Source organism: Podarcis raffonei, chromosome 13 (genome assembly GCF_027172205.1).
Source record: "Podarcis raffonei isolate rPodRaf1 chromosome 13, rPodRaf1.pri, whole genome shotgun sequence".
Classification (NCBI taxonomy): domain Eukaryota; kingdom Metazoa; phylum Chordata; class Lepidosauria; order Squamata; family Lacertidae; genus Podarcis; species Podarcis raffonei.
In genome coordinates, this window is record NC_070614.1 from 33,895,894 (window position 1) to 33,914,044 (window position 18,151).

The following is an 18,151-nucleotide window of genomic DNA, read 5'->3' on the forward strand; positions in this document are numbered from 1 at the left end:
TACTACCTTCATTCTCAGTACAAATAATTCTGGACACAGATTCCAGTATTTTCATTTATAAATACCACTAACACCTAGCAGTAGTTATACAGTCTAATGGGTATATTTACTAAATAACAACTTTCATTTCTTTCCTGTTTGAATTCCACAGGGATTGAGCACGCAACAGAATTAATTGCGTGGACAGGCGGAGTCCCCAGATCCCGAGCGGTCCCCCCCATCATGTGGAATAACGACTCAAGACAACGTGCTATGGGATTAAATTGGCCACAACTTTATTAAATTTCAAATGTGAGTAGACCTTGGGCTCAGGCATTGGGCGTTCTCCCTCCCCAGTCCCCAGCAGGGGACCTAGGGAGCTTCAGGGTTATACAGTGTGTGGGGGGGGGATGGGCTGGCTCTGGAGAACATATGTTCAAGCACAGATAGCCACCCCCGTTATGCCGCCGCAGGGGAGAGCAATGACGACCTTTCGTCGTACGGTCAAAGCCTCCCTTCAGAAACCCCTTTAACGGGGAACCCTGGTATCGCCGCCGCAAAGAGGAAGATGGACTAAAGGATTCCGCCCAAGGCCTGATACCGCCAAAGTTGTGACATTTTGCTACGGGAAAGGCGAAACCTGCCAATGCAGGGAAATTCCTTTCCGGCCCTTTAACAGCGACCTTAACGTAGCAGCGCTCGCATACCTGTGAAGAAAAGTTAACCTGCAAAAGAAGACATTAACTGAGGGTGGGTAGGGTGGGAGAAGCTCTGGAGCCAAGTGAGGATTCCCAGGTAAGATCCTCCCTCTATTGTGTGGGCAGGTAATCCCTCCCCTCCCTGGCCTGGTCTCCTTGGCAACGCTTCCCCCAGGTGGGATTGGACAACTGACTGAGGTAGGCGGAGACCTCCAGGTATCCCACCTGAGGGAAGGCAAAGCCAAGCCTATGCTGACGGGGCCGCTCCACATCTAGGGCTGCGCGCGTCCACGCAAAGGGCGCTACCCTTTTTAAGCGGGGAGTGGTCATTATAGTCATTGCTGTAATGACAGAGGGAAATAATTACAAAGCCAACCTTGGGGTTGTCGGGATCAAGCCAAAACAGCAGAGCCTCCAGCTTAGCTCTTAGTCCAGAGGAATTTGGCCACCCTCCAGGTGCCCGGCTTGATTCCTTATGACCTCCCCTGCCAGCGACTCCCGGCAAGATCAAAGGAGGTCTCTTCGGCGATCCTTTTCTAACGTGAAAAGAACACACCACTCCTCCCCCAGGGAGGGGGAATGAGACAGACAGAAATATATCTACATGTCTTTATTTCTGTCTTTCAGCAGTACAGAGAAACATGTCTGTACACTTTGCTTCCCAGTGCAGAGAGAGAATAAACTCCACCCATGTACTTCCAGTACAGGGTCATGTGCTGCTCTGAGGTAACATCCGGCTCTCAGAGCACTTTACAGACAGTCCCAGTTTCCCACGGGACAATCCAATAACATCAGTTTCCTGTTTACCATTCCAGCCACCTGGTGCTTGCTTCTGCATTGCTCCTTTTTCGTAACATCCTCCCCCAAAAGAATCAATGCGTGTTGCAGCAAGCAAAGCATGATCCAGAGAAGAAAACAAACAGTTGTTATACACATAACACTCCCCTGTTGTTTCAGTTCCACCCTTGGAACTCCCCGCCACTGGTTTCCCCAGTGTACCTCTCTGGTTGTCTGGTTTCCAAGGAATGAGTGCATCTGCATTACCTTGGCTAGCAACTCTCTGTTGTGTCTTTGTCTCTGACTTTGACACAGCTCCAACCTGTCCTCGGTTGTTTACAACAGCAACACATGCAACAGCTAAGTTAGCAAACTCTTTTGAGTACCTCTTGGGTGGTTGACCCTTTGTAACTCTCCCAGACCTACGTATGAGGTGCTGATCCTCTCTGCTCACTGGTCCAGTCTCAGGACTCTTTGGAGAACTAGTTCCAATGGTAAACAGTGGTTCATCCTTCAGTTGTGAAGGCCTATCCATTGTGTGAGACTTCCTCTCAATGACTGTGACAACTGAGCTCTCCGAGCTATCAGTGTCATCACTTTCTGTACAGCTGAAATCAGTGAAATCATCATCATCTGAATCGTCCTCAGTGGGAAATGTGTGTACTATCACTCTCTCCTGTTCAGGAGCACTCTCTAGAAATTTTGTGAGAATCACCTGACCAGATTCAGACAAAATTACTCTGTAGAGACCCCTTTCATACCCCACAAAAATGCCTCTGGCATTCTTTACTCCACCTGGAGCTTCTGTTCTCACATGAGACCCAAAAACCTTGAAATGGGCAACAGAAGGTTTTCTGTGGAACAGTTTCTCAAAAGGAGAACTTCCCAACTCTTTTGAAACCTTTCTCATTTTCGTATAACAGAACGACATTAGAGACTCGGCCCAGTACTCATGTGGCAGATGTGAACTTAGCAATTGCGCTTCCATCCCCTTTTGCAATTCTCTGTTCACCCGTACACAGACACCCCTGTTCCACGCTTCCGCTGAAACAGAAACCTTGTGTCTTATTCCCTTCTTCTGCAGGAACCTCTGGAAATCCTGTAAAAGAAAAATCTGCTTCTCATCTGTGAATAGACAATCAATGTTAGCATCATGCATACTCTTAACTTTGTCACAAAACTCCTGAAACCTCTCCAAGGCTTCCTTTGGCTTTCTCAACACATAAACCCAGACATAGTTAGAGAAATGATCCACACACACAAGATAATATCTTGCATTGCCTCTAGATGGTTCTAGAGGACCAATCACATCAGCATACACCCGCTGAAATGCTCTGTTGACCCCGGTCTTCTTCTTGCTCACACCTGCAAGAGAAACTTGGTTAGACACAGATGAATTACATTCCATGTAATCACTTTGTGCAAAAGTCAACAAATATAGTCCATCCTTCTGTTTGGCAGAAAGATAAAGCTCTCCATCTTTGTAGATCTCGCAGCTCTCAGCATCGTAGGACAGTTTCAGTCCTCTCTTTGCAATCTGCGAAACACTGAGCAGATTGAACCTCAATTCAGGAACCAAGTAAACATTGTTTATTGTCAAGTCCAGACTCTTAAGATAGACAGTCCCCACGCCGGCCGCTTCTAGCTCCTGACCATTGGCCTGTGTCACAGTGAAGCTTTGCTTCTTAAACGTTGAAAAGAGTTTTCTGTGTGGGGACATATGAACTGTCGCTGCAGTGTCGATAATAAACGCGTTCCCAACATCTGGCGTGGTTCCTTTCGCCATCAAAGCCTTTGCAGGTTCCACCATAGGCTTGGTACGACCTTTGCCTGACGCCTCAGGCTTTGCTGAGCGGCCCTTCGCTCCTTTAGGCTGACGTGGCTTCTTACAGTTCCGCTGAAGATGCCCAGCCTGTCCACAACTGTAATACTGGACAGCATTCAAAGCTACAGCATCCTTTCCAGTAGCCTCATCGGTGGGGGAATTAGAACTCCGTTCCTCCCTCCCCCTGTCCTTTACTTCCAGTGCAGCATGCCGGCTGTGTTCATCTAGAACCACGGCACTCAGGGGCACTCCCCCCTTCTTGGCATCCATGCTGAATCCAAGGGTCAGTTTTACACTCAATCTCAAGCCAGCTTTCACTTTTCAAGCCAGTAAAACTCCAAAAGTTCTTTGTTTACTGCTTCACTGGCAGGCAAAACTTTTGGGTTGTTTTTCCAAAACCCTTGCACAGCTGCGCAGATACACTTTCGATTTCCCAGGCTCTTCTTAGGCCACTCAGTAACTGGCAGACGTTGCCTAGCAACCTGCTCAGGACGGAACTCCTTATCTAAACCACAGGAATTCCTGGTATGCAAGCTTGCCCTCAGAGCTTGTTTTTTTTTTCAAACGCAGCTCTTCCTTGTGAACCAGAAAATAAGCCTTTCTGCGTTCATTTTTCTCTACCTCAAAAAGCAGCATACCTTCTCCGTTGCCTTGAAACACACTCCTCTCGGTGTCCAGCTGTCTGTTTCAGCTTCTGGCTGCAGGCAGACGCTTTCTTTATCTCCTTAGGTGCAAAGGATGGCAACGATTCATCGACCTCTCACCTCTCATGCAGATTCTCACAGATCAGATAACCATCGGTCTGCTACCAGTTGTCGGGATCAAGCCAAAACAGCAGAGCCTCCAGCTTAGCTCTTAGTCCAGAGGAATTTGGCCACCCTCCAGGTGCCCGGCTTGATTCCTTATGACCTCCCCTGCCAGCGACTCCCGGCAAGATCAAAGGAGGTCTCTTCGGCGATCCTTTTCTAACGTGAAAAGAACACACCACTCCTCCCCCAGGGAGGGGGAATGAGACAGACAGAAATATATCTACATGTCTTTATTTCTGTCTTTCAGCAGTACAGAGAAACATGTCTGTACACTTTGCTTCCCAGTGCAGAGAGAGAATAAACTCCACCCATGTACTTCCAGTACAGGGTCATGTGCTGCTCTGAGGTAACATCCGGCTCTCAGAGCACTTTACAGACAGTCCCAGTTTCCCACGGGACAATCCAATAACATCAGTTTCCTGTTTACCATTCCAGCCACCTGGTGCTTGCTTCTGCATTGCTCCTTTTTCGTAACAGGGGTTCCTCTGTGTAACTGCACAAGGTAACTTGTTTGTTACATCTGAAGATTCCCCCACACCTTCCACCTAGTTGAGTATCAAATGGTACTTTGGCTTGCATGAGGAACGCATTAAGGCTTCAGACATATAACATCATAGTTTGGAGTTAAAGGTAAAGATAAATGGACCCCTGACTATTAGGTCCAGTCGTGACCGACTCGGGGGTTGTGGCGCTAATCTCGCTTTATCGGCCGAGGGAGCTGGCGTACAGCTTCCGGGTCATGTGGCCAGCATGACTAAGCCGCTTCTGGCGAACCAGAGAAGCATACGGAAAGCCGTTTTACTTTCCCGCCGGAGCGGTACCTATTTATCTACTTGCACTTTGACGTGCTTTCGAATTGCTAGGTTAGCAGGAGCAGGGACCGACCAATGGGAGCTCATCTCGCTGCAGGAATTCGGACCGCCAACCTTCTGATCGGCAAGTCCTAGGCTTTGTGGTTTAACCCACAGTGCCAACATGTATTAGGAGCACTGTGCTGAAGATTTAAATGCATCTTACCAACACACACCGCAGCTTGTGGAGAGGGAGGCATTTTCTAAATAGGAAAAGTGGTGGAAATGTGGTGGGCGGGCTCATCAATGAAGTTGGAAGGCAGAGCGAGTCTTACTTTGAGAGTTGACAACCCAGCAAGTCACTGTGTTTGCCTTAGTGTTTAGCACCAGGTGATTATAATACTGTTTACTCTATGAATTTGAGATCTTCTGGGTTTCTTCTAATCTGCAGCCTTTATAGCCCATATTTCTTTACCATGTAATGCAAATATTAGTGTATTTGAAGAGCTATTACTATTGCAGGACATTAGTGGGGGGCTCCTTAGACTGTATGGATGGAAGGTGGCCTACTCTTGATTGTTACACTCCCTTTGAAGGAAATTGTACACAACCTGGGAATAATTATCGATTCATTGCTCTCACTTGAAGCTCAGGTGGCCTTGGTGGCCCAGTTGTGCTCCTATCTGGACAAGTAAGGCCTAATGTAATTTGTCTATGTTTTGGTAACTTGTAAGTTAGATTATTGCAAAGTGTTATATGTGGGGCTGCCTCTGAAGATGGTTTGGAAACTACAGCTGGTGTAGTCACGAGGAATGCCACTCCCCAAATGAACTGACCCAGACTGTGTGCTCATCATCTGAGGCCCTTCTTCCTGTGCCTGCTCCACAAGAGGTCCAGAGGGTGGCAACAGAGAACAGGCCTTATCAGTCGTGATTCTCTATTTGTAGAGTGCTCTCCCCAGAGTGGCTCACCTGGTACCGTCATTATATATCTTTAGGCACCAGGCAAAATCCTATATAACCAGGCCATGCAATATTTGGCTAAATCCTCTAAGCCCTTATTCTTAGAGTATAAGTTGCATAAGTCTGATCAAGATTTGTTTTAGGTTCATGGGTTTCAAAATGACTTGTTCTAAATAATTCAGGTTTATGGCAACATTTATATATATAAGCAAATATTGCTTCAGATTGCAAGGGTGTTGTTTTCATGTTTTGTTTTTAGGTTTAAAAGAGAGGGCCAAAGAAAATTGAAATAGAACAAATTTACCAATAAAAAAAATTCATAAACACCCAAACAACCAAATATCCATTGGTTGTGCAGACTAGAGCAAAACACACCCGCACATTCATCCAGCCTTTCGTCTTATAAGCTGTTCCTTATCATTCAGTTCAGGCCTTAAAACAATGATATAGCATTTAGGGGAAAAGATGCACCCCAGCATCGGAGGCTAAGATAGAAAAGATCTCCACAGCTACCATGTATTTTCCTTTAGTGCTCAGGTAGGAAGGAATAAAGGATAACCAAACACTGCAAAAGACGACATTCTTTCCACAGAAAACTCCCTTATTTCAATGTCACCAGTTGCAATGACTGATTTAAATGTCCATTCAGAACTCTGAAGGATAAATAGCACTGATCCCTAGCAGTACTTATAAATTCTAATGGCTATATTGACTAAATAGATACTTTCTTTATTTTTCCCTGTTCAAATTGCAAATTGCACATCATGCAACGTAATTAATTATAATCATTGCTGTAATGACAGGGGGAAATAATTGCGAAGTCAAGTTTGGTGTTCCTCTGTGTAATTGCAGAAGGTAACTTGTTTGTTACATCTGAAGATTCCCCCCTGCCTTCTACCTAGTTGAATATCAAAGGATGTTTTGGCTTTGATGAGGAAGACAGCAAGGTTTCAGATGTACAAAATCATAGTATGGAGTTAATGTACACTTAAACATGTTTTAGGAGCACTGTGCTGAAGATTTGAAGACAACTTAATAGCACATACTGCAGGTTGTGGGAGGGGGGCACTTTCTAAAGAGGGAATGTGGCAGAAATGTGGTGGAAGGGCTCATCAATGAAGTTGGAGGGCAGAGTGATTCCTTTACTTTTAGAAGAGCAAAGCCTAATTGGCAGCAATCTGGCTGCTGAGTCCTTTCAATCTGTAGCCTCAAATCCCTCATTCACCACTTGTGTCTTTTCTTGCTTTTGAATGCCAGAACAAGAACCCCTTAGCCTTTGGCAAGACAAATAGGGCATTGATGCGGGGTCTGCAGAAGGTTGCCTCTGCCAGCAACTTCTGAAGGGTTTTGCTTGTTCCTGTTATTACCATAATTTATTATCTGTCCTTCACTCTAAGGTCCCAGGGGTGGTTTACAACAATTGAAGCAGTATTTAAACTTAACATTTAATAAATATGGGTGTAACAGAAATGGGCATCAAGTGCCAAAAGCCAGGGCAAATAGGTGACACTGTCACTGTTGAGATCTTCCGTCTATGCTCTGTAACTTGTAGGTTAGATTATGGCAATGTGTTATATGTGGGGCTGCCTCTGAAGATGGTTTGGAAACTAAACCTGTTCTAGAATTCAGTGGCCAGGTTGCTCACTGGTGCAATAAAGTTTGAGCATATAACACCAATCCTGGCACAACTGCCCTGGCTGCCCATTGGTTTCCAGGACAAATAAAAGTGCTGGTTTTGAACTATAAAGTCTTCAGTTGCTCAGGACCACAATGCTACAAGGACTGCCTCTCCATAAATGTACCGACCAAGACCGTGTGCTCATCATCTGAGGCCCTTCTTCCTGTGCCTGCTCCACAAGAGGTCCAGAATGTGGCAACATGAGAACAGGCCTTTTCTGCAGTGGTTCCCAGATTGTGGAGTGCTCCCCCCAGGGTGTCTTACCTGGTACTGTCATTATATATCTTTAGGCACCAGGCAAACTTTTCCTGCATAACCAGGCCATGCACATTCATTGTTTGACTAAATTCTCTAAGCCCCTACTCTTAGAGTATAAGTTGCACAACTCTAATCAAGATGTGTTTTAGGTTCATGGGTTTCAAGATGACTTGCTCTAAATAATTCAGGTTTATGGCCACATGTATATACATAAGGAGATCTTGCTACAGAGTGCAAAGGTTTTGTTTTTTAGGAAAGAGAGTGTGCATATGTTTAAAAGATAGAGAGGTCCAAAGAAAATTGAAATAGAACAAATTTACCAATAAAAAAATTCATAAACACCCAAAAAACCCAAATATCCATTGGTTGTGCAGACTAGAGCAAAACACACCCACACATTCATCCAGCCTTTCGTCTTATCAGCTGTTCCTTATCGTTCAATTCAGGCCTTAAAACAATGATATAACATTTAGGGGAAAAGATGCACCCTAGCACCCCAGCACTGGAGGCTAAGATGGAAAAGATCTCCACAGCTACCATGTATTTTCCTTTAGTGCTTAGGTAGGAGGGAATAAAGGATAACCAAACACTGCAAAAGACCAACATGCTGAAAGTGATGAACTTGGCTTCATTGAAACTGTCAGGCAACTTCCTGGCAAGGAAAGCCACACTGAAACTGGCAATAGCCAGAAAGCCCATGTAACCCAGGACACAGTAAAACATAGTTACAGAACCCTCATTGCATTCTAGAACAATTTCTCCATAAATTGAGTGCTTATCGACATCTGGGAATGGGGGAGAAAATGCCAACCACATAATACAAATGGTTACTTGAATAAAGGAGCAGGAAATCACAATGGAGTTGGCCAGCCTCTTCCCCACCCATTTCCTCATCCTGGATCCTGGTTTGGTGGCCATGAAAGCCAGAATCACTGTGATCGTTTTTGCCAGCACACAAGAAACAGCCACTGAGAAGATGATGCCAAAAACAGGTTGTCGCAGAAGACATGTCACCTTCTGAGGCTGTCCAATGAATAGCAATGCACAAAAGAAGCAGAGCAGGAGGGAGAGGAGGAGCATGTAGGTGAGGTCCCGGTTGTTGGCTTTGACAATGGGAGTGTTGTGGTGCTTCAGAAACGTCCCTAGCACCAGAGCTGCGATGATTGAAGAGGAAAGCGAAAAACAGGCTAAACTGATCCCCAAAGGTTCTTCATAAGACAAGAAGCTTATTTCCTTCAGAATACATATATCCTGGTTTTTGTTGGGATAGTATTCATCTGGACATTTAAAACAGTCATTCATATCTGAAGAAGAAGCAATGGGTTATGAGGTTAATATTGGTGTCCTAAACCATACAATCCATGCTAATCTTGCATAGATTAAAGTTTATGTAGTCCTGTCATCCCAACAGACTCTAAGCAATTATTTATCTATGAGAATTGGGCATTTTTGAATATATACAACAAAACCTCAAATGTAGTGCTTTACCAAGGACAATGTTACACGAGGTCCTGATTTTCCTCTGCCAAGGCAGTTCATCATGAAGGTTCAAGACATTTCAATAAAGCATTCTGCTCTTTTTTATTTTGCTTTACTCTTTATGCCATTAAAACAAAATCTTAATCAAAGGTGAATGAAAATGTAAACTTTCTTCTCAACTACTACATTGTGCTCTCTCTGTCTCCCTCCAGCAGCTGGAGGAGAAAAGGACAGAGGGTGAAGAAGGTGTGAAGGCCGCTCCCTGCAAGGCCCTTTCCACCTGGCCTAGGAGGTTGGTCCCACATTCACCCAGCCCTACTATGTTAAATATGTATTCCGTAGTTGACCTCCTTTGAAATGTTTTCTTTGAAACCATTAAGATAATATTTTAGTTTTATGTTATGTTTCTTTGACTTCATACTCTATAGTCAACTTTATTCAGATTGTTTTATTTATGTTTTAATGATTCAATATGCTGTAAAACGCTTTGAGATATTTCTCAAAAATACAAAGCTGTAGGGAAATTTTTAAGAAAAGGAAAAGGAGAAAAGAAAGAGACCTTTGGGTATAGGGCGGTATATAAATTCAATAAATAAATCTTTCTTCTTTTTTAAAAGAATAAAACTGGTAACCATATTGTATGCATATATTTATGCTTATTCCCATTCCTCTGGATTACTGGCCATCTGCTTCCTATTTCTGTATGTGATATTGCTTACCCATCTGGTCTGAAATCTTCTCTTCTGGACAGGGAGTGCAATCGTAGCAACAAAATGGCTCCCCCTCCTTCATTTTCTTGCTTGAGCCAGGACTGCAACTCTCACTGCATACAGAAATAGGCCTTGCCTAACCCATGAAACAAAAGAAAATATAGAGATGGGAATCTTTATGGTTCCAGTAGAGATGACTCCTATTCCTAGAAAAGTGGGCAGAGACCTGCCAAGATTCCAATTCCCTCCCCAATCACCAAGGATGGTACAATCATATGAATACATTTTCTGTAACTGAGATGTTTTCTAGAGGTTCATGTCTAACACCCAGTAATAAAAACCACAAGCAGCAGATTCTAACTTTGTCTGCAGAGAGGGAAGACAATTTAAAAAAGAAAGACCTTAAAGTATGACAGGCATAGCAATTGTCAGTTCCTTTTACTCCCTTAGAAACTAAAGCAGGAGAAGCCTCAAGGCACAACAAGAAAAAAGCAGTTTCATGGCAGGCTTTTGACTGCCCATGATAAAGACTCTCCTCCCTGAAAGAGAGGGGAGTGGTTGTGGGCGGGAGCCCGAGCACCGCCCAGCAGGGGGCGTTGCCCCCTGCCTCCAGCTCACCTGGCTGGCACTCACGCCCCCCCGATGGCCACCCAACCAGGTGCCGTGGAGGGGGCGTGTTCAGCAGCCTTTTGCTAAAGACTCTCCTCCCTGAAAGAGAGGGGAGTGGTTGTGGGCGGGAGCCCGAGCACCGCCCAGCAGGGGGCGTTGCCCCCTGCCTCCAGCTCACCTGGCTGGCACTCACGCCCCCCCGATGGCCACCCAACCAGGTGCCGTGGAGGGGGCGTGTTCAGCAGCCTTTTGCTGCAGTGCCAGCCTCTCCCTGTGGGCCCGCGTACAAGCGGTGAGCTGCGGTCTTGCATCCAATCTTGGCCTTCCACATGGTGTTTGAGTTTCCTGGTTTTCGAGAAGAGGCATGCGTTGGGAGGAGCTGATGCCATTGCTGTGGGAGAAAGTAGCCAAGTTCGGCCCTCCCGACATCCTTGTGATTCATTTGGGGGAGAATGACCTTGCTAACAGAAGGAGTGTGGACTTGTTGTGGAGCATAAAAAGAGACTTGAATGCATTTGCAGCCTTGTGTCCCAGAACGACGGTGTTCTGGTCCTCCTTCCTGAAAAGAACTGTTTGGCGCGGTGCGCAAAGCTGTATGGCCATTGAAAGAACCAGGAAACTCGTAAACCGGGCGGTAGCCCGTTGAGTGCGCTTTATGTATGGCCAAGTCATTTATCATGACCGTATCCGGATCGGCGACCAAGCTTTATACCGGAATGACGGTGTCCACCTATCGGATTTGGGGAACGACATTTAGTTAGCTAGTGTCATTAAAAGTATCTGGGATTGGTTGCAGCTTTGAGGGTATTGGCGGCGAGCCTTTGGCTCGGGTGGCGGTTAGGCATTGGAATAATGTGTTGTGTGTCGAAGTGCTAGGTGTGGCCATCGCCTATGCCTTCAATTTTTAGGGGTATTCCGTTAAAGGAATCTGGCGGTCGTGTATTCTGTCCGATGCCTGCTTGGCGGGAGGCCATGGCACGACCCTCGGTGACAGCAGGGGTGAGCCTATAGTTGGATTAGCATCAACAGGCTCCACCTACTGGTGAATAAACCCACTTGTTTCGATCCAATGCCTAAGCCAATACCTTTTCATTGCTGTAATCAATAAAGTTGTGGCCTTTTCTAGCCCATCAACCTTATATCACTTGTCCTTGTGTCTTCATTTCACTTCGCGGGGGTCGGGTCCTCGAACCACAAGCAAATAGACCCATGCGTTCTTCAGATGATTGTTCCTCTTTGCAAATTTGCATAGATCATCCCATCCCTAGCTTGTGTTTCTCTCTCTCTGTGTGTGTGTTTGTGTTTGTGTTTGTGTGTGTGTGTGAGAGAGAGAGAGAGTGTGTGTAAGAGATTGGTTTTATTTCCTTTTTTAACCAAAAGGTACAAGACAGGAGAAGAATTCTGAATCGGTTTCTTACTTCAGAAGGAAAGAAGTAAAAAGAAATGCTTCTAATTGCCTTTTTCATTGGGCTTTAGGAAGATGATAGAGTTAGGGCATTTCATTGGGCATTAGGAAGGTGATAGTGTTCTAAATAGTGAAGTTCTGGTTTGATAGAGGCAAGCAAGAAATAATGTTTTCCACTTGATGGAAAGGTGGGGAACAAAAGAGGAGATTCTACCTGGTTTTCTCTCTTCCTTCATTTTCATAGAGCTGGTTTTAACCATGCTGCCAAAGATTATTTCATAAATAAAATGAATAAAGGCTACATATACTGGGGTACCTCGAGTTATGATCTTAATTCATTCTGGACGTCCGTTCCTAACCTGTGGTGTGCTTTCGCTAATGTGGCCTCCCAATGACGCCGCAATGCCTGCATGCGATTTCCATTCTCATCCTGGAGCAAAGTTTGTAACCCGAGGTACTATTTCTGGGTTAGCGGAGTTTGTAGCCCGAAGCGTTTCTAACCCGAGGTGTTTGTAACTCAAGGTACTAGTGTACTTTGGTCCTAATGATGGCATTTCAAATGTTTTGAATGAAAACCATCTTAAGTGATATTCAAAGATGGAGTGCTCTGAACCAACACAATGAAATCACTGTGCATTACAAACTTTGGATCTCAACCAAAGATCATCATTTGACATATATTCTAAGCAAAAGATGAATATATTTAGCTCATTCAACAATTTCTCAATAAATAAAATCTAGAACACTGCCCCAGTTAATAAATTCATGAAGTGTAATTTTCCTGACCAGCTCAAAAATCACTTCATACATCACAAAATCATTGTGGTCAAGTGAAATGATGTTTACAAACAGTACTGAAGTCAATGTTCACTCCAAACTGGATATCTTCCTACCTTATTAAACCGCCTATGCCATGTTATAACGTGTTCATGGATGGTGAACACTTGATGTGAAGAAGTCTGGGGATCCATCCTCCCAACTTTAATTTTATGAAAGGATTGGTTTAGGGAAACAATCCAATTAATAACATCCAACCCAACTTTCAACTCCCCATTCTGGTTAAAGGAAACCTCATCTCCAGCACTATTATTAAATAATACACCTCTGAGGAAATGATGGAACTATATATTAAAAAGGAAATGAGAAGAAGAGGATGTGCATCAGTCTAACAAATAAATTCAATGGCAACATTTAAAAAAAAGAAAAAACAAACAAACAAAACTAAGGGAGATAATTTATTGAACAAACCATGAACTATTTCAGCACCAATGATACGGTGCTCTACTGGAAGAGAAAAATGGCTTCATTACCTTCCATGGCTGTTGATTTTGAAATGACAACTGCCCTTGGTCCTTTAACATTCTTGATTTGAGTCTCCATGAGAACATGTCATGAACAGCATGTGCCATGGCATAAACAGCCATGTAGATACTGTAGCTGTGGCCAATCATGTTCATTTCAAAGAAAGGCCCAGGAAGAGTCCCCAGGTTTTCATCTCCAGTGCAGATATCCCCATCCACATCTTCTGCACCTGTACTTGGGAATGAACAGGCAAAGGCCTGCTGCCAGAAGTCCTTGATGAAATAATCTTCTTTTGAGGTGGTAGGTTTTCTGCCGACAGTAAATTGTTGAAATCCTGATATATCATTGGAGTGAATTGTGAAGGACAGAGCTCCGTGGATTATTTCTTTATCCCAAGTCCTTTGATAAACAAGAGAAGTCAGCTCCACCTGGGCTGTCAATATCCACACTGTACCCTTTGGGTTAATATTCCCATCTTCTTGCTCAGATAAATATGGAAGCCATCTCAGAAATATCATAGAATAAGATTCTCCGTAGAAGATCATCACATTGGCTTTGCTACTCATTACTTTATCACGAATTTTTGCACCCTGCTGTAATAAGTCTTTAAGATCAGTGACAAGAGATAATTTGAATACTCTCTCTATAAAGGCAAAACAAATGCCACTAGAAGTAAACATTGGAACCACGGCTTGCACAAATCTTTCTCCGTTCTCAAGATCCATGGTAAGGAGTCCAACCCAAGTCCACCTGAAATGCAGAAGTAAGGAGAGAATCCCCTCATACTGCAGGGCTTCCTGTGGGACCATTTGGTAGAAGGAAAGGCCTGGAGTTTTATCCTCCATGACTGGAGCAGGGCTATAGATGAGCTAAAAGGGATTGCAGAAAAAGAAAGAAAGAATAGGAATAGTTTTATGAATATATTCAGTCATTTTTATTCAACATTTCAAGTTACCCTTTGAGTAAGGACCATGTTGCTCCATCACTCAATACAAGATGCTGAAAATAATAATACTGAAATACTTCTTGAGTCTTTTGTGTTACTGTTGCCAATTAAGCGTACAAACCAAATAAAAGTGAAAATTGGAGGTTGAAGACTGTCACTATAAAGAAGAACTAGAAAGGTACCATGTTTCCAAGAAAAGAAGTGTCGTGCTGTATTTAAACCCTGGACATATCTGCTGTAGCTTTCTTTTTCAGTCAAAACACATTTCCCAGCTTCTGTTATAACATGGACTTTTACTCCCAGCATAAAGGCATACAGACACCCTTCTGCCAACATTTTGCATTCCCTGTTGATCCTATGCTACGGCACCACAAATCCTTAGTAAATGCAAATTTCCTTCATAAAGACATGCATACACCCTTCTGCCTTCATTCCTGCGAACACAATGTGGGCATAACATCAAATTTATGTAGTACAGTCTAGTAGGTATTAAATGCCGCAGGTGGGTTAATTTTACCATAGCCTCATGAATTCTCATCAAAGTGTTTTTTGATGGGATTTATGCTCCATAATGTTTTACTCCACTTTTGTGAAGAACAATCCAAAACTGCCATTTTCAACTCTCACCGCACACCATCAGAAAAATCAATCCTCATATTTAAATGTGTCAGGCAATGACGTTTACAATGCTGAGACTTTTGTAAATATTTTCCCAAAAGGTTGGTGACTGTTTGGGAAACACCCTGCATCATTAGCCTCTCTGCAAATTAAAAAGTATTTATTTGGTTTCCCCCAAATTGTATCAATAAATTCAAATTGCTTCCCCTGTATAAGAGTCTTGCTGACTTATTTAAGCATATTCTTAAATACCACACCAGTTCACATATTTTGGCCTCTGAACCACAGAGCGAAATATAGCAAACAATGCAACCATGGGAGGAAAACAGCAACTTTAAATCCATGATGCTCAGCACAGAGATGGATACATTATACCTGTGGAATTTTATAGATATCCAAGACTGTTGCAGCATGAAGAGAGGTTAGGGGGTCCAGCCCCCCAATGACTGCTATCAAATGATGATGGATGTCACATTTGTAGTTGGGGACCAATCTGTCTGGGCTGGACATTAGCAGCATTGTAGCATGATAGGTCCCTTTTGCAATGAAATAGCTGTCAAATATGTGGAAGCCCAAGGTGGTATTGGGTAAGATCTGAGGGTTGTCATTGATCTCCTTCACTGCAAATTCCAAGGCCAGGATGTGCTGGTAATTCTTAGTCACCACGCTGAAATGAGAATTGCACTCTGTATCCAAAAGATATCTCTCATTTTATAAATCACAATTATTGCATTCTCATCAATGTTTGCATTATGAAATAGTACAGTATTTTAAACCACATTTGAGGATGCAGTCCAGAGTGGTGTATAAAATTGCTTGCTTGGTTTTTTGTTTTTTTTTAAGTAAGTCCATTTGCCCCCTTTTAATGTGTTAAAAACATTTTTAGAACTCTGGAACATATAAAGGAAGAATACAAAATCTATCACACATCACTGAGATTCATTTCCATGATAAGATGGATGACAACAGATTTCAAAATTAATCGATATGAAGCTAGGCTATGCCTATAAAAGTCAGTGAAAGAAATTTATCTTTATTATGTTCTATTATCTTGTTATTGGGAACAAGGAAGATATCCTTAATTGCATTATTTATATTTTTCCTTGTTGAAAATCAGTATGCCACGGCTTTCAGTATTCAGAGAAAGAAACTCAGAAAAACAGAAAGAGATAAAGGAAAGAGCAACTCCTTACGCAAGCTCTTCGGGCAATGCCTGTGGGGGTTCTTTTGTGAAGGCTAATGCATTGGAAATGATGAAGCCGTGAGAAGCTAAGCCACCAAGAATGAGATCTCCTGACTGGTGATACTTATGAAGTGGTGGGTGTGGATCATGGACATGACACTTCACCATGAGAATCTTGCATGTCATTTCAGGAAGCAGTGTCAACAGCAACATAAGCAAAGTCGCCATCCTGAGTTTGAAGGCAAATCTTCACTTGAGAAACATGACATTATTTCCACAGAAAATTCCCTTATTTCAATGTCACCAGTTGCAAAGGCTGATTTAAATGTTTATTCAGTTTTTAAATAGGCCAGAACTCTGAAGTATAAATACCACTAATCTCTAGCGGTAGTTATATATTCTTGTGTGCATACTTACCAAATAACAACTTTCCAGTTCGAATTCCACAGGGGTTTCAGCGTGCAACAAAATTAATTATAGTCCTTGGTGTAATGACAGAGGAAAATAGTTACAAAGTCAACATTGGGGTTCCTCTGTATAACTGCAGAAGGAAAATTATTTGTTACATCTGAAGATTCCCCCGCACCTTCCACCTAGTTGAGTATCAAATGATACTATGGCTTGGATGAGGAAGGCAGCAAGGCTTCAGACGTATAACATCATAGTTTGGATTAATGTACACTTAAACATGTATTTGGAGCAATGTGCTGAAGATTTAAAGGCAACTTACTAACACATACCGCAGCTTGTGGGGAGGGAGGCATTTTCTAAATAGGAAATGTGGTGGAAATGTGGTGGGCGGGCTCATCAATGAAGTGGGAAAGCAGAGCGAGTCTTACTTTTAGAAGAGCAAGGCCTAATTGGTAGCAACCCAGCGGCTGAGTCCTTTCAATATGTAGCCTCAAATCCCTCCTTTGCCAGTTGTTTCTTGTCTTGCTTCTGAATGCCAGAGAAAGAACCCCTTAGCCTTTGGGAAGACAGAGAGGGCACTGATGTAGGGTCCCAAGAAGCTTGCCCATGTCTGTAGCTTTACAAGGGTTTTGCTTGCTTGTTCCCTCTATTACATTACCTGTCCTCCCACTCAGGGGTGGGTTACAATAAATGAAGCAGTATTTTAAACAACTTAGCATTTAGCACAAATTAATGAGGATTCCACCAGAGCTCTGGAGCCTTGAGAGTTGACAACCCAGCAAGTCACTGTGTTTGCCTTAGTGCTTAGCACCAGGTGATTATAATACTGCTTACTCTATGAATTTAAGATCTTCTGGGTTTTTTCTAATCTGCAGCCTTTATGGCCCATATTTCTTTACCATGTAATGCAATTCTTAGTGTATTTGAAGAGCTAGCGTATGGCATATCTACCATTGCAGGACATTAGTGGGGGGCTCCTTAGACTGTATGGATGGAAGGTGGCCTGCTCTTGATTGTTACACTCCCTCTGAAGGAAATTGTACACAACCTGGGAATAATTATCGATTCACTGCTGTCACTTGAAGCTCAGGTGTCCTTGGTGACCCAGTTGTGCTCCTATCTGGACAAGTAAGGCCTAATATCATTCGTCTATGCTTTGGTAACTTGTAAGTTAGATTATTGCAAAGTGTTATATGTGGGGCTGCCTCTAAAGATGGTTTGGAAACTACAGCTGGCATAGAATTCAGTAACCAGGTTTCTCACTGGTGCAATAAAGTTTGAGCATATAATACCAATCATGGCACAATTGCACTGGTTGCCCAGGCCAAATAAAAGTAATGGCTTTGACATAGTAGGCCTTCAGTTGCTCAGAACCACAATGCAACAAGGACTGCCTCTTCCCAAATGTACTGACCCAGACCGTGTGCTCATCATCTGAGGCTCTTCTTCCTGTGCCTGCTCCACAAGAGGTCCAGAAGGTGGCAACATGAGAACAGGCCTTTTCTGCTGTGGTTCCCAGATTGTGGAGTCCTCTCCCGAGGGTGTCTCACCTACTACCATCATTATATATCTTTAGGCAACAGACAAATTCTTTCCTACATAACCAGGCCATGCACATTCATTATTTGAATAAATTCTCTAAGCCCTAACTCTTAGAGTATAAGTTGCACAACTCTGATCAAGATCATAGAATCATAGAATCATAGAATCA

The 18,151-nt window shown here is 43.4% G+C and overlaps 1 protein-coding gene across 1 annotated transcript; it reads right to left on the minus strand.

Moving 5' to 3' along the window:
- Window positions 1–8,176: 8,176 nt before the first annotated feature.
- Window positions 8,177–16,257, minus strand: LOC128398838 (vomeronasal type-2 receptor 26-like). Its single transcript, XM_053360096.1, has 5 exons — window positions 16,040–16,257; window positions 15,222–15,513; window positions 13,291–14,151; window positions 9,976–10,102; window positions 8,177–9,081 (listed from the first exon to the last, which is right to left on the minus strand). Exons 1-5 carry the CDS (start codon window positions 16,255–16,257, stop codon window positions 8,177–8,179), a joined length of 2,403 nt encoding a protein of 800 aa, XP_053216071.1.
- Window positions 16,258–18,151: the final 1,894 nt, after the last annotated feature.

Coding starts and splice junctions, on each gene's coding strand:
- LOC128398838 (XM_053360096.1), bottom strand. CDS start 16,257: ATGGCGACTTTGCTTATGTTGCTGTTGACACTGCTTCCTGAAATGACA. Junction 15,514..16,039: donor GCATTGCCCGAAGAGCTTGC/GTAAGGAGTTGC, acceptor TTCTCATTTCAG/CGTGGTGACTAAGAATTACC. Junction 10,103..13,290: donor AAAATCAACAGCCATGGAAG/GTAATGAAGCCA, acceptor TTCATGGGTTAG/GCAAGGCCTATTTCTGTATG.